This window comes from Thalassophryne amazonica, chromosome 14 (genome assembly GCF_902500255.1).
Source record: "Thalassophryne amazonica chromosome 14, fThaAma1.1, whole genome shotgun sequence".
NCBI classification, from domain to species: domain Eukaryota; kingdom Metazoa; phylum Chordata; class Actinopteri; order Batrachoidiformes; family Batrachoididae; genus Thalassophryne; species Thalassophryne amazonica.
In genome coordinates, this window is record NC_047116.1 from 16,626,939 (window position 1) to 16,641,229 (window position 14,291).

General features: G+C 41.1%; 1 protein-coding gene across 1 annotated transcript in view; it reads left to right on the plus strand.

Moving 5' to 3' along the window:
* LOC117524188 (importin subunit alpha-4-like) overlaps nucleotides 1-13,921 on the plus strand; it is a 31,286-nt gene extending 17,365 nt beyond the window's left edge. Inside the window, 12 exon segments of the mRNA XM_034185950.1 lie at nucleotides 1,753-1,838; nucleotides 4,272-4,358; nucleotides 4,433-4,602; nucleotides 6,534-6,578; nucleotides 6,736-6,867; nucleotides 10,211-10,339; nucleotides 10,525-10,629; nucleotides 10,817-10,888; nucleotides 11,579-11,741; nucleotides 13,646-13,675; nucleotides 13,678-13,738; nucleotides 13,824-13,921. Coding sequence (XP_034041841.1) covers nucleotides 1,753-1,838; nucleotides 4,272-4,358; nucleotides 4,433-4,602; nucleotides 6,534-6,578; nucleotides 6,736-6,867; nucleotides 10,211-10,339; nucleotides 10,525-10,629; nucleotides 10,817-10,888; nucleotides 11,579-11,741; nucleotides 13,646-13,675; nucleotides 13,678-13,738; nucleotides 13,824-13,845 — 1,102 coding nt within the window. The 3' untranslated portion in view covers nucleotides 13,846-13,921.
* Nucleotides 13,922-14,291: the final 370 nt, after the last annotated feature.

The window sequence follows — 14,291 nt, forward strand, 5'->3', positions numbered from 1 at the left end:
ATTGGTGTAGTTCAGTGGTGTCCAAAGTATTCCAGAAAGGGCCAAGAGGGTGCAGGTTTTCTTTCCAACCACTGACTCCAGCAGGTGATTTCACTAATTAACATCACTTTAAGCAAATTGCATGAGTTCATCAGTGAAATCACCTGCTGGAGTCAGTGGCTGCAAAGAAAACCTGCACCCTCTTGGCCCTTTCTAGAATACTTTGGACACCACTGTACTATATGCTCCACAGTCTCCTTGAGCACAAACGAGCATTGGGCCTTTACACAGCTGACATTGAACTACCCACTACCTCTGATCTTTCTGGAATACTTTTGACACCACCGGTTTAGTCAATTTAGTTAAGTGTCATGTTGCTGGTACTTAGACTGAGTGTATTGCATTCCTCTTCTGCCACCATCTCTGTTTTTGTATGTTTAAAATTAGAAGCACCTGCTTGGGGCAGAATGCGGAAAAGACAAAAAGCTCTCTGTGCATGCAAGCGTGCATATAACTTTGATCACAGAGAGACTGGGGGAGAACTGACATTTGCCCTTTGGTATGCTTATGTATTTTGGGTCAGATGAAGGCCACCAAAACGGAACATTGATAGGACTAATATTTTTGGAGAAGCTATGTATAATAGCTAACAACAGTGGACGTTGCTAACTACATTCTAGACTTGTACGCCATTCCAGCAGGGTGCGGTAAATCATCTTTATATTAAAAGCGTGAGTGGTTGCTTGCATGGTTTTATTTAGTAAGTTCAATGTAAGAACATAATTTAATTGTAAATACGTTAAAAATACGTGGATACAAAGTGAAAACCCTTATTTCCATTGTGGTCCATTTAAAAATCAAATGACAAAATAAAAGTAATAATAAAATAATGATGATAATAGTGTGTATATGATAACAAGAACCTAAACAATTTATAAATACATTAAGACAGTAAATCAGCATAAAAAAATTACATAATTAATAAGAAATAAAAGGATTTAGTTCTTCTAAAAACTGTTGAGGTTTAAATTTCTAAAAACATTCTGGACTCACACACCATTCCAACTCATTATGCAACCTTTGCTTAATTTATTATCACCCTTGCAAAATGTCAGCTACCTATTTTATTTACACTACCCAATCTAGAGTTTGTGGATCCCCACGGGAAACACACTAGTTACTTTATATTTTGGCTGAATACCTCCAGTATTCAAAAAGGCTATTTTATTCCCTTGTGTTTAAACTCTGAATCAAAGATTGTCACCTGTATTATCTTAACTAGGTCGAGTGTTTTGTGTGTTGCCAAAATTTTGTAAGATTATTTGCTACTGTGACTTTGAAATTTTTGGGCTTGCCATAAAATAGAACTCACATTTTTCTCCAGTTTCCTTTCATGAACAGCTGCAGTTTCCAGGCAGTTATGTCCAACCAACTGAGTTGTCTATATCTTGATCACCACACGTGCAAGTTTTTTTTTTCTCTCTTTTTCTTTCATATGTTTAAAAAAAGCCTTTCATAAGAAAAATTCATTGATTGGAAAACTCATGATGTAATTCAAAGAATGAGGCAAATTGCTTTTCACCACTTTAGAAGCACAAACTGACAAATGCTGTGTACAGCTGCTTGGTGTGTCACAGTAAGAATGTCGTAGAAAACCCAGCAACATTTATCATGTGTTGTAGTCATTCCTCCCCCATTCCCACTACATGAATTAAAACTGTTTGCTTTATTCCATTTAACCTGTTTAAATGTTAAGTTTTCTATCTCCTCTAGCCCTTCTCTCCAGTTTGAGGCAGCTTGGGCCCTGACCAACATTGCCTCTGGGACTTCAGCACAGACTCAGGCTGTGGTTAAATCCAGTAAGTTAACTCTACCCCCCCAAACCCCATGTTACATGTGCAATTATGTACGAACTGGTTGTGAACACATTTATTGGAGTTATTTTCCTACACTCAGTAATGCACAGTCATGTCTACAGCTCCATGTTTTCTTGATGAATTCACTACAGTTAACATTCTGTTTATTGGTGATACAGTTGTGCAATACTGTGTACTAGCACAGAAATTAAAATGCTAATAAACAATATCGATAAAGCGGTGAATAGTCTTCTTGAAGCAAAAACAAAACAAACTTTTTTTTTATGTCAAACACAGAGCACTGATGTCTGGGGAGACTCGGTCCATCTGTCATCTGGTTTGTAGCTTAATCAGAATGTAGAAAAAGTAAAACATCAACAGTGTTTTCAGTGATGAAAGTTTGCCAGAAATTTTCGGGAAACCGGATTTTTACTCGTGGTGAACATTTCCGGGTTATTTTTGATAACATACGTCAGAATCCATTCATTCAGTTCATTCCCAAACAGTTGGTGGCGGTAATGTTTTGCAAGCCGCCATTATACTCAGAATTGTTTCACGTAATCTGTCTTCATGAAGTTTGTGTTTGTAAAAACATCTCTGAGACGCCACAGTGGATATTAACTTTGACATTTTCACATCATGATCCAAGACTGAAGGATTAATGTTACGTGCCGCTGCATGTCCACAAAGCAGCGAAAGAGAGATGACATTCTGATTTTACCGTGAGCTGCGCACTGCGCTGAAATTGTAAGACAAATGGATGAAACATTGTCCTGCTGTGCGAGATGATTTGAAGTTCATCAAAAAAATTAAGCTGGTTTGACCCAAACGAGCGACCCAACTTTTTTTTTGAATCGTCATTTATTCAGAAAAGCTAACAACATGGTAAGTCTTTGATCTTGTTTCACAAAACTTCAAATTGTCTCAATGCAAACTCTAAGAAATGCAGAGAAGACACGCACATCCAAAATGCATAAAAAGGCGTGCTGGACCAAGAAAAATTATACCAAAGGTAGAAACTGAATGATCCGCACAACCACAGCGCTCTAATACAAAAAAAGCTTTATTTAATAAGACATAATGTTTTGGGCAACCTGCCCTTCGTCAGACAGCCAATGAAAATGATGCAAAGTCTAGCCTGCTAAATCTGCGTTTTATGGGTCTTCTGTATACAGGCTTTCTGAAGTTCTGGGATGAAAAAAATCCAAAAGATAATGGCAGATTTCACACTTTTGAAGAGGGGATGGCCTGCCTTGTGACAACAGTGTGATGAACAAGTTTAGATGGCAGTGGTTAGAGGAAAAAGACAAAAATGGCGTTGATTATGTAGCAAGTCAGTTTGACCCTTACTGTGTAAATCCACTCAAAAGTGGAAAAAAAGGGTTAAACCAATAACTTTATTTTAGATTATATAAACATTTAGAAAAAAAAAATACATTTTTAATGCCACTACTACATTTTAGAACTGTTAAAGTTAACACTTTTTTTTCCCCATTTGCCCCATTTTCTCAGATTTTCAGTATTCAACATTTTCAGTGTTTTCCAGACAGAATGTAACTGTGCTTTCTGAGGATGTAATTCTTGTATTTCACACAACCAAAGTACTGCTTATCCTTTCTTCATGAAATTTTGTGACTTTTCCTTAAGGACATTGCAGTTGTGTGTCTCACCATGATTCCACAATGTTAAATTGTCAGACTTTTAAGGTATTCATACTGTTTTTCTGTTAATTTTATAAAAACAACAATATGAAGGACATTTTATTAGGAACACCGTACAATAATGCATATTGTATTAGGTGTGACCTGAAAATAGCATTTGAGTTGACACTCTATAAAGTAGTCGAGAGCTGAAGCAATTTTAATAAGTGAAGTGTTTTTTTATTCAGATTCTGCCCTGCTGAGAGTACACACATTAATCACTGAGCTAAAGTTCTACACAATAGTGCAAGCTAAAGGGTTTTTATTCAACAGTGGCAATCGCTCTTAGCTTCCCTCCACTTTGGGGGACACAGCCTAAGTAACAGCTGCCTGAAAGGATTGGAGTTCACAACAGCATAGTATCACTCACTGAAGCACAGGTTTAACATTTTAAACGTGTAATACCATTATTACAACAGCATGGTACAACATACGGTTGTACAGCGTTCAGTGCCGTTATTAATTGTCAGGTACCCCCAGTGTTTTTAATAAAGATGGGTGCAAAACCAAAGATGAGCTAAAAATTTTGATTGTATGTCTCAAAAATCTCATGCTTGGTTATAAGACATAATTTTACTATGAGAAGTGTGTCCTCCATCTCCAAGGTGCCTGTACTTGGTACAGAAATTTAACTTGACAGCTGTATTATGAAGTATACCATATATTACTGTTCTTAGTAAGTTGCTTTTGAATATGACTGGGCAATTTGCTAACTTGTAGACTTGTATGTATCCAGATGCAGTGCCTCTCTTCCTGCGACTGCTGCACTCTCCCCATCATAACGTCTGTGAACAGGCTGTCTGGGCTCTGGGAAACATTATCGGTGAGAACTTTCTCATTGGCTTGTGTGATACTGCATCTGAGAGTTGTATTAACTTCTGCTTCCTGCATAACCAGGTGATGGTCCACAGTGCAGGGATTATGTAATCTCTCTCGGTGTGGTCAAGCCGCTTCTTTCTTTCATCAACCCCTCAATCCCCATCACTTTTCTCCGCAACGTCACTTGGGTCATTGTTAACCTCTGTCGCAACAAGGACCCGCCACCGCCCATGGAGACTGTGCAGGAGGTACAAACAGCATTTTTGTATGCCATTGGTCATTTAGAATAAGGGCTGAAAGGATTAATCAAGTAACTCGAATAATTCGGTTACAACAAATGTTTGAGGCAAATTCTGTGCCTTGAAGCTTCATTAAACGTTGCAGTACATGTGCCAGGCCTGTGTGGTGCTGCAATGTCCCCAGGAAAAAAAAAAAAAAACAGAAGACGACTAGAGAATAACAGCTAATCAAATTAGCAATGATAGCTACAACTTTCCAACGTGACACAGAGTAAAATAAAGCCTTTAAAGAGAAAGACGGTCCACTCTGATCATCTGAAATAGACTTACTGTGCATTTAAAGCGAAACACACGGTCTGCTTGACGTGGGGAGTGACTACTGAACTGGCGGCCGGCTGCTGTCTCTCTGCGAGTCACAGCTCCGTCCCCAGCTACACTGACAAACAGCAGAAGTCCAGTCTGTCTTCTGTGTTTCGCATTTTAATTTTCTTTTTTGGGGGGGGGGAAGCAACACAGAACGCTTCACAAACAGTAACTTAAATAAAATAATTTAAAAAACTGACTGCAAGGCTTGCATGTTCAACCTCCAGCTGAAATGCATCTGTTGAATTGCAAAGAAAGAGGGATAAAAAAATTACAGTGACCCAATTCACCAACCTTTATATAAAACAAAAAAACAAAAAGCCAAACAAACTTAAAAATGGTTACATTTTACAACTTGGAGAAAACAAAACAAAGCCACATCCCATCGCCATTTCAGCAAAATGTCAACACTTTGGCACAGCGACATTGTGCCATTGCTTAAGGGGCTTTCACAGTGGCGTATTCGTAGAGCTGCTCATTACAGCGTATCATCTATGCTGTAATGAGCAGTTCTCCGCCCACTTCATGTGGAGTTTTTTCTCAATACGCAGCAGTATGTTGAGGGCTACGTGCGTAGGATGGAAGAAATTAAACCGGTTTAATTTTCTTCGGCATACAGCACAGCATGGAGCCTTCACGCGAGTACACCCAGCGCCGTGCTACTGTCTGATATTGTGAGCCTGCCCACGCTTCAACACGGTACTGTACGCCACTTCACATCTCCCTGTTGTTCTTCAGGAGCTATAAAAACTGCAACATCATTGCTTTACTTTATCATAGTGGACTCATTATATGAGGACTGTTTCACTGTATCGCATCGTTTCATAATCTCTCTCTCTCTGTCTCTCTCTCTCTGTGTGTCTGATCAGAGCTGTGACTCTTTAAAATAAACGCGCACTCGCTGCATGTCGGTGCGCTCATCAAACGCCCTGATCGATCAGTCTGATCAAAGCTGAAAAGAGCTGTGACTCTAAAATAAACGCACACTCGCTAAAAATAATAATAATAATGTTACATGACTATTTTTAAGCCGCACAACACCATGCAGTAGTGCAGCATGGCACACGCGACTGTGCACACATTAAAACGCGAACACACGCAGCTGCAAGTATGAACGAACACTGTTAAAGGCTGAGTACGCGCGTGTTTAAATGAAACGCAACGCTGCAATGAGCATCTCTACGAATACGCCAATGTGAAAGCCCCTTTAGTGAGAGCCCTGGGCTATTGATGTTGTTTAAAAACACAAAAGTACTTTTTTGCCAATTACTCGATTAATCACCAGAATACTTGATTACTAAAATAATTGGTAGCTGCAGCCCTATTTAGAATGGAATTCAATTTCTGGCTGAGTCATGTAGGATTGTTGCAGTGCTTCTTTAAGAGCTAAATTAGCCTCATCACCCTGGGAAATTCTTAACTCAAAAGCTATTTGGGGACATTGGAAGTGTGATTACAACAGATTTGTCCATTCTGCCCTGTTTTTCTCCTTTATCCTTGCTGTTTTTTTGTTTTGTTTTTTTTTTCCCCTCTGCCTACATCCAGCCCACTTACCATCTACTTTTCCTTTTCCACAGATTTTGCCGGCCCTTTGTGTGCTAATATACCACACGGATATAAATGTAAGTATAACAGCTATAGCTTACTTGCAGTCATTTTCCTTTTGCACATATTTATGTTACACACACAATAACTGTGCTGTTGGAATTGTCTTTGTAAACAGCAGAAGCATCATTGTTCCATGTTAGTGTTACCAGCTTTTTGTGGTTCTTGGTTTAGATCCTAGTCGACACAGTGTGGGCCCTGTCCTATCTGACGGATGGTGGTAACGAGCAGATCCAGATGGTCATTGATTCAGGTGTCGTTCCATTTCTTGTGCCTCTCCTCAGCCACCAGGAGGTGAAAGTTCAGGTCAGACTTTTCAGATGGCTTTATGAATCAGTACTCTGCAAAAATGTTGTGCATGATTTAAAAATAAATAAATAAGAGAGAGAGAAAATGTTGGCACTAAAAACACATCATGTACGAGGTCTATTAGAAAAGTATTCAACCTTATTTAAAAAAAAAAAACATATGGATTTGAATCACGTGTGCTTGCATGAGCCAGCCTTGAACCTTCATGCGCATCCGTGATTTTTTTCACGCCTGTCGGTTGCATCATTCGCCTGTGAGCAGGCTTTGAGTGAGGAGTGGTCCACCCCCTCGGCGGATTTTCATTGTCAGGGAAATGGCTGAGAGACTGCTGCTTTGCTTGATCAATTTTTTTTTTTTTTTTTAAACTGTGAGGCACATCTATGTGGACACCATTCGAGAAATTCAGGTGGTTTTTGGTGAAAATTTTGTGGGCTTCAAAGACATTAAGGGATGTTACTGTCCCTTTAAGGATGGCCCACAGCAGCTGTGGGGTGCGCCGCGCTCCAGCTGCCATCGACAGGCTGAACGACCATTTCATTTCTAAACGAATGGCTCTGTGGATCCGTGACCATCGTGTGCACTTTCTCTGGTTATCACAAGAGCTGGACATCACCCATTTTCCTGCAGATTTCACTTTTAACAAGAGATTTTGTCGTGGAAAGCCGAGCGGACACTTCGCGCGTCATGATGGATTCGCTGCTGGACCGACACAAAACCACTTCTGTTTTGGTCTCACAGGTCGGCTTTGAGATGGCATTCAGACAGCTGTCAGTGGTTTTTCAGTCGAGTGATTACCCAAGAAATTGTGGATGTGCCTGGACATGCCAGAACATGTTCTGTGACGCTTCATCACGGCGTTGCTTTGCGCGTCTGTCTCAATTTGCCGAAAAAGTGCTGATGTCCACGTCTTTTCACAATTCCTGTGCTAGTCCAGACAACCTCCCGGATAAAACACAGCGTCCAGTTTGGAAATGAACGGCACATTCCACTGTTACGAGGAGATTTTGTCATGGAAATGAGCGGACGCTTCGCGCGTCACGACAGCAAGCGAGACAAAGAACATCTCCGTTTCGGAGTGCCAGAAGGACAAGCTGGGACATGTCCACCTCTCCACAATTTCTCTGATACTCACTCGACTGGTAAGCACTGAAAGGCATGTCCCAGCTTGTCCTTCTGGCACTCTGAAACGGAGGTGTTCTTTCCTCCGCTCCTTTCCATGACAAAAACTCCTCATAACAGTGGAATGTGCCGTTCATTTCCAAACTGGACGCTGTGTTTTATCCGGGACGTCGTCTGGACTAGCACAGGAATTGTGAAAAGACGTGGACATCAGCACTTTTTCGGCAAATTGAGACAGATGTGCGACGCGCAAAGCAACACCGTGATGAAGCGTCACAGAACATGTCCAGGCTCATCCACAATTTCTTGGATAATCACTCGACTGAAAAACCACCGACAGCTGTCTGAATGCCATCTCAAAGCCGTCCTGTGAGACCAAAATGGAGGTGGTTTGTGTCGGTCCAGCAGCGAATCCATCATGACGCGCGAAGCGTCCGCTCGGCTTTCCATGACAAAATCTCTTGTTAAAAGTGAAATCTGCAGGAAAATGGGTGATGTCCAGCTCTTGTGATAACCAGAGAAAGTGCACACGATGGTCACGGATCCACAGAGCCATCCGTTTAGAAATGAAATGGTCGTTCAGCCTGTCGATGGCAGCTGGAGCGCAGCGTGCCCCACAGCTGCTGTGGGCCGTCCTTAAAGCGACAGTAACATCCCTTAATGTCTTTGAAGCCCATAAAATTTTCACCAAAAACCACCTGAATTTCTCAAATGGTGTCCACATGGATGTGCCTCAGTTTCTAAAAAAAATTTGATCAAGCAAAGCAGCAGTCTCTCAGCCATTTCCCTGACAATGAAAATCCGCCGAGGGGGTGGACCACTCCTCACTCAAAGCCTGCTCACAGGCGAATGATGCAACTGACAGGCGTGAAAAAAATCACGCATGCTCATGAAGGTTCAAGGTTGGCTCACGCATGCACGTGATTCAAATCCATATGTTTTTTTTTTTGGTTTTTTTTTAAATAAGGTCGGATACTTTTCTAATACTCCTCGTAGTGTAGGAGTTGGGCTACCAATATGTAGACATGGACATGATCCCCAGTTATGCTACATGTCTGTGTTATTGGATAAGATGCCTAATCTGCACAGCCTCAGTCCAGCCTGGGGGGGGGGTAACCTGCGATGGAGTAGCCGTCCCATCCGAGACAGAGTTAGACACTCATGCTTCATGTTACAGAATCCGGGAATCAGCACTGGCACCAGTGGACCTCAAGGGCTGATATAGGACTTGCGTCTGTATATTGAAAAAAGAGCACAAATAACATGTTAGAAATATCAAATGAGACCATGCTATCTATAGTATTCCTTTGTCATAAGTTAGGAATCATTGAAGCACTATGCAACCTTGTTAATTGTGTAACATTTCAAATACCTTTTAATTCAGCTTCATTTAGTAGTGCATGTTAAATGTACTATGTCAAGGGTGATTGATAAAATGTATTTTGGCCATTGATTTTAAAAAAAAATCATCCTGATAAAATCTGTTAAAGTTTTAGCTTATGCCTGTAAATTGTTAGCTTCAGTGTCAGTTATGCTTTCAGAATAAAGGATACTGTAGTTGGGTCTGATATTAAAATGTATGTATTGTGAAGCACATTCCGGAGAGTCAGAGCTATTGGCATTAGCAGGGAGAGCTGCTCTATAAGGCCTATATGAAGATTTTGGCCATAGTGTTTCTCAAAAATGCTCATTTGCAGGACAAAGATGGACAGAAGTATGAAGAGAATCTATTTTAATGTCCCTGTTTGCACTCTGTGGCTGGGATAATTGCAAGAATCTAATGTTGATTGGTTTATGATTAATTGAATGTCCAGTTTGTTGTCTTTCTTGAATAATGTTTTAAGTTGTAATCCTATACGTCTGAAAAGATCTTTCTTACTCTTAATATATAATGCTAATTCACAAAACTCCCTCATATTTGATTTTTGGAGGTTTACATTTGGAAATTTCAGGAATAGTGTTCTACTAATGTCACAAATACAATATGATTGATTGTAGATATTTTTTCCCCTGCTACAGCGATGTATGATACAAATGTGTTTAAATTGCTGTTCAAAATTAGAATATATGTACAGAATATACTGGAATACATTAGCTATGAATACGTTAACTTATCAAGTAATTGCAGCCTGTCAGTAAAGTGACTGTTTCTCATTTTCACCCTTGGGGAACTGAGCGCTTTCATTTGAAGTGTTTTGTTCTTTGCTTTTCCATCATCCAGACAGCAGCTCTGAGAGCAGTTGGAAACATTGTGACGGGGACAGACGAGCAGACACAGGTTGTCCTCAACTGTGATGTCCTTTCTCACTTTCCCAACCTGCTAACACACCCTAAAGAAAAGATCAACAAGGTGTTATTCTCATAGCATTACTTAAGTAGATGTATGTTTTTAATGTGGGTGGATTTTAGACAGTCTTGTTGAAGAGAGGATTCTTATTGCAGTACTTCTTTGAAACCACAATGCTTTCATTACTGCGAGTGCGCTTCCGTTTTATAGTAACTGCCAACTTCAGTTTGTGTTTTGTCTATTCGTAGGAAGCAGTTTGGTTCCTGTCCAACATTACAGCCGGGAACCAGCAACAAGTCCAAGCTGTGATCGATGCTGGACTGATTCCTATGATCATTCACCAAATGGCCAAGGTAAACATGTCTGTGTGATAGGATGGGAACAAATTCCAGGGGAGAATTTTGCAGCCAGTGAAACAACTCGCAATAAATTAATTGCCAGTGGAGAAAGTGGTCTAGATCTGGTGTGCGTCTTGGTGCTGTGCTGAGGCAGAGAGCTGCTGCTGTGGGTACATGTTGGTGACAGCCTGTCTCTCCACAGGGTGATTTTGGCACTCAGAAGGAGGCAGCGTGGGCAATCAGTAACCTCACCATCAGTGGGAGGAAAGACCAGGTGAGCTGGGCTGTGTGTGCACGGACGGAAAAATCTGAAGCTGCGTTGTATCCAGTTTTATAAAATCCTTCACACTGTTCCAAAAACAGATCATTGTAATTTGTGGTCAGCTGTACAGTGGCTGGATGCTATGAACACAATAATTTGAAGTCAGTGACGTGTTAACATGTAGCATCTGCTAACTTTGCTCAATAATTTAGCCTTGTAATTTTGATACACAATTCGGTACAGAGATTAGCGACGCAGTGATGACACGATAGCACCACGGCAGAAGCCTGTCGCCAAGCTTCCGCTCCTGGAAATTCTGATAGTACGGGTCATGTTGACTTAGTTAATCTGTGGTTTGAGTACAGTGTCATCCTGCTAACAAACAAGGCAAAAAAAAAATCTTAATTTCCAGTGTAGCAGCAATGAAGCTGTATTTCATATGAAGGGGAGAAAAATATCGTAATCATTAGCTTCAGGCCTTATGAGGTGCATAATGGAAGACGTGATGAATTCCTGTTTTGAATGTCAACAATTGTCTATAATTTAAGTTTCTCTCACTGTTGCATTTCTTCAGAGGGCAGAACTTTCTTGTTGTTTTGTGTAGTTATGAAGATGACTGCAAATGATGTCACGATAAGATCTCAAACACTGAACCATCTGTGTTGTAACAGAGTATTTGTGTGCGGGTGTTTGATCTTACAGGTGGAGTTCCTGGTGGAGCAGCACGTCATTCCTCCCTTCTGTAATCTCTTGTCAGTGAAGGACTCCCAGGTGGTGCAGGTTGTCCTGGATGGTCTGAAAAACATTCTCATCATGGCTGGAGATGAAGCTAGCACCATTGCTGAGATCATTGAGGAGTGTGGAGGTCTGTATCTCACTACTGAGGGTTTTATTTAATTTTTAATTTAAATAAATCACCCAGTGTGACTGTCATGACTGACTCCACCAGATGTATCATTGTGGATGTCCAAAATGTCCACCAATGATATGTGCAGCAGTAGCTTAGGATATCATACATTTGAGATCAGTTTTGGGACACAGCGTAACACTTCCAGGAACCTCTTTCTCTAAACTTGACTGACAGGCATGGGTGAGCCCCAGATGTTTACGACAGCTTGGAGTTATCATAATACGTGGAGCCTGCGTGTCTCTTAATTCACAACAAATTGTGTGTCAGAGCCTTTTATGTTGGAATAAACTGTTGCATCAGACATTTTCTTGCAAATAAGTCATGAAAGATGAGAAATGTGAAACTTTTTTCTTTTTTTTTTTTATCAAATAACAAAGGTGTAAGCTGATTTAATTTGCCATACTTGAAATTGCACACCCTGGCTGAATCTTCATGGTGTGACAGCTGCACAACTTAGTCGACGCAGCCAGCGCATTCACCAGATTTTTCACAAGTTGGCATACACTGGCTAAATCGTCAAGGTGCGGCAGACCCATAACATTAGCAGAGCTGTGGATTAATTGCAAAGTTTTCATAAGCGTCATGTTGTCATGACTTGTTTTTAAATCGATAGCTGTTATTTTCGATGTCTGAAACTTCAGCAGCCACTCTCCACGGTGTGAAGATGTGCTGTGGGTCCATATCGAGTAGTCGTAAGTGCAGGCTATTAAAAACAATGTTTGTGAGAGAGACAGTTTTGTGCACATGCACAAGTGTTGTCATCAATGCAGCAACTGTGAAAAGTCTCAAATATATCTGTGTGTTCAGGCAGTCTATAAGAACAGTGTCATAGTGGAGTTTCAGCTACGTGTTCACACAGCCGGGTTAAAACAGTATTGTGGAGAGTTTCACGTGTGCATTAGCAGTTATAACCAAGTTAACAGTACATCTTCCAGTACAGACAGCCAACACTGTACAGATCTGACTGACATTCTCTTCAAAAATTAAAGGAGTTGAGAGCGAAGCGTCTGTCTTCCCTCTGTACGGAGCACTGAACCAGGTGACGCTCGCGTAACACGTGTAGTAGAAAATCCTGAAGCTCCTAAAAATAAGGTATTCTGATTTATTCCAAAGTAAGAAATGCGTTTAGAATCAGGCAGCCTGTAAACACAGCATGGTAGCAGTGGTGGTGTTTCGACTCGTACGGACATCTGGGTTAAAACGGTGTGTCTTCTCGCAGGTCCATCTGATCTGAATGAGTGCTGAGCCATCACTTTCATATGAACACTCAGTAATTTCATGATCTGATGTTGCAACATTTGTTTCACGCGGTCTGTTCGTCATCGTGCTGTTTTGCTGGGACTGACATCACCCGCTGACTTGCAGAGCAAGACGTTTAATTAGCAATAAAGTACGTCACCAACCATCAGTCGTGACCACGTGCACATATAGACTTAAAATTGCAAATACTTTGATGTTGAACGGCAAGTTCACCAACATGCAACATATCTTTTGTTTGGCCAGTGTGTGATATGGTATTTGTCTAGGTTACTTAGGTTGTTTCCCAGTAGCTGTGGGTTGAACGGTGTGGGTGTGTAAGAGTTCCCTGTGCAACAGCATCCTAAAAACGCATCACAGCCCCCAAGGGTGGTGCAGGACCTGATGCAGGGATGATACTACTCCGCGTCCCACTGCTTTGAAAGGTGTACTTGAATATTGTTTTATAAGAAATAAGAGCCGGTTTTCCCCAGCATTTCTTGACAAAGATTTTGTTCATGACAGAAAAGTTATACATTTAGAGTTGCGTCAGACAGGGTGTCCGTGGTGAAACTTGCCAGAAGAACTGTGTGCATGTGAAAACTTTTTTTGTGGTTCTTCAGGTTTGGAGAAGATAGAGAACCTCCAGCACCATGAAATGAAGACATCTACAAACTGGCATTTGAGATTATTGATCAGTACTTTCAGGAGATGATGTAAGTCTACAGTCACTAATTGACAATGCCTCCCTCCCCACCCCACAGGTGCACTGATATCTGGTTTTAATTTTTTTTTCTCCAGATTGATGAGGATCCCAGCTTGATTCCTGAAACTGCTCAAGGAGGAACCTTCAGTTTTGATCCAGCTTCCAGCATGCAAACAAAGGAATTTGATTTCTAGAGACAGGATCCTTTTGGTTCAACCAGCTGCACGGGTACTCTGTAATCACCCCAGACACTCACCCATCACTACTCCAACCTGGCAACTTGGTACTGAAGGATTTAATTAGCATCATTTCACCATGGAAACGTGCTGTTGAAGGATTTTGCCACTCCCATGTCTGGTCATTGGGTGCTTTGGAAATGGTCATCCTTCGCAGAACTCAGCCACCCTACACTGGAGTCCCGCTCACTTGTTTTCACCGTCTGGCAACCTGCATCAGGAGGATTGCCAGCAATTCCTTTACCAGTGCTTCTGAATCTCTCACAGTTCAAAGCAGAAGGAAGATGGGCCTTCCCAGTAAGGTTTAATTGCCAAACTTCGGTCTTC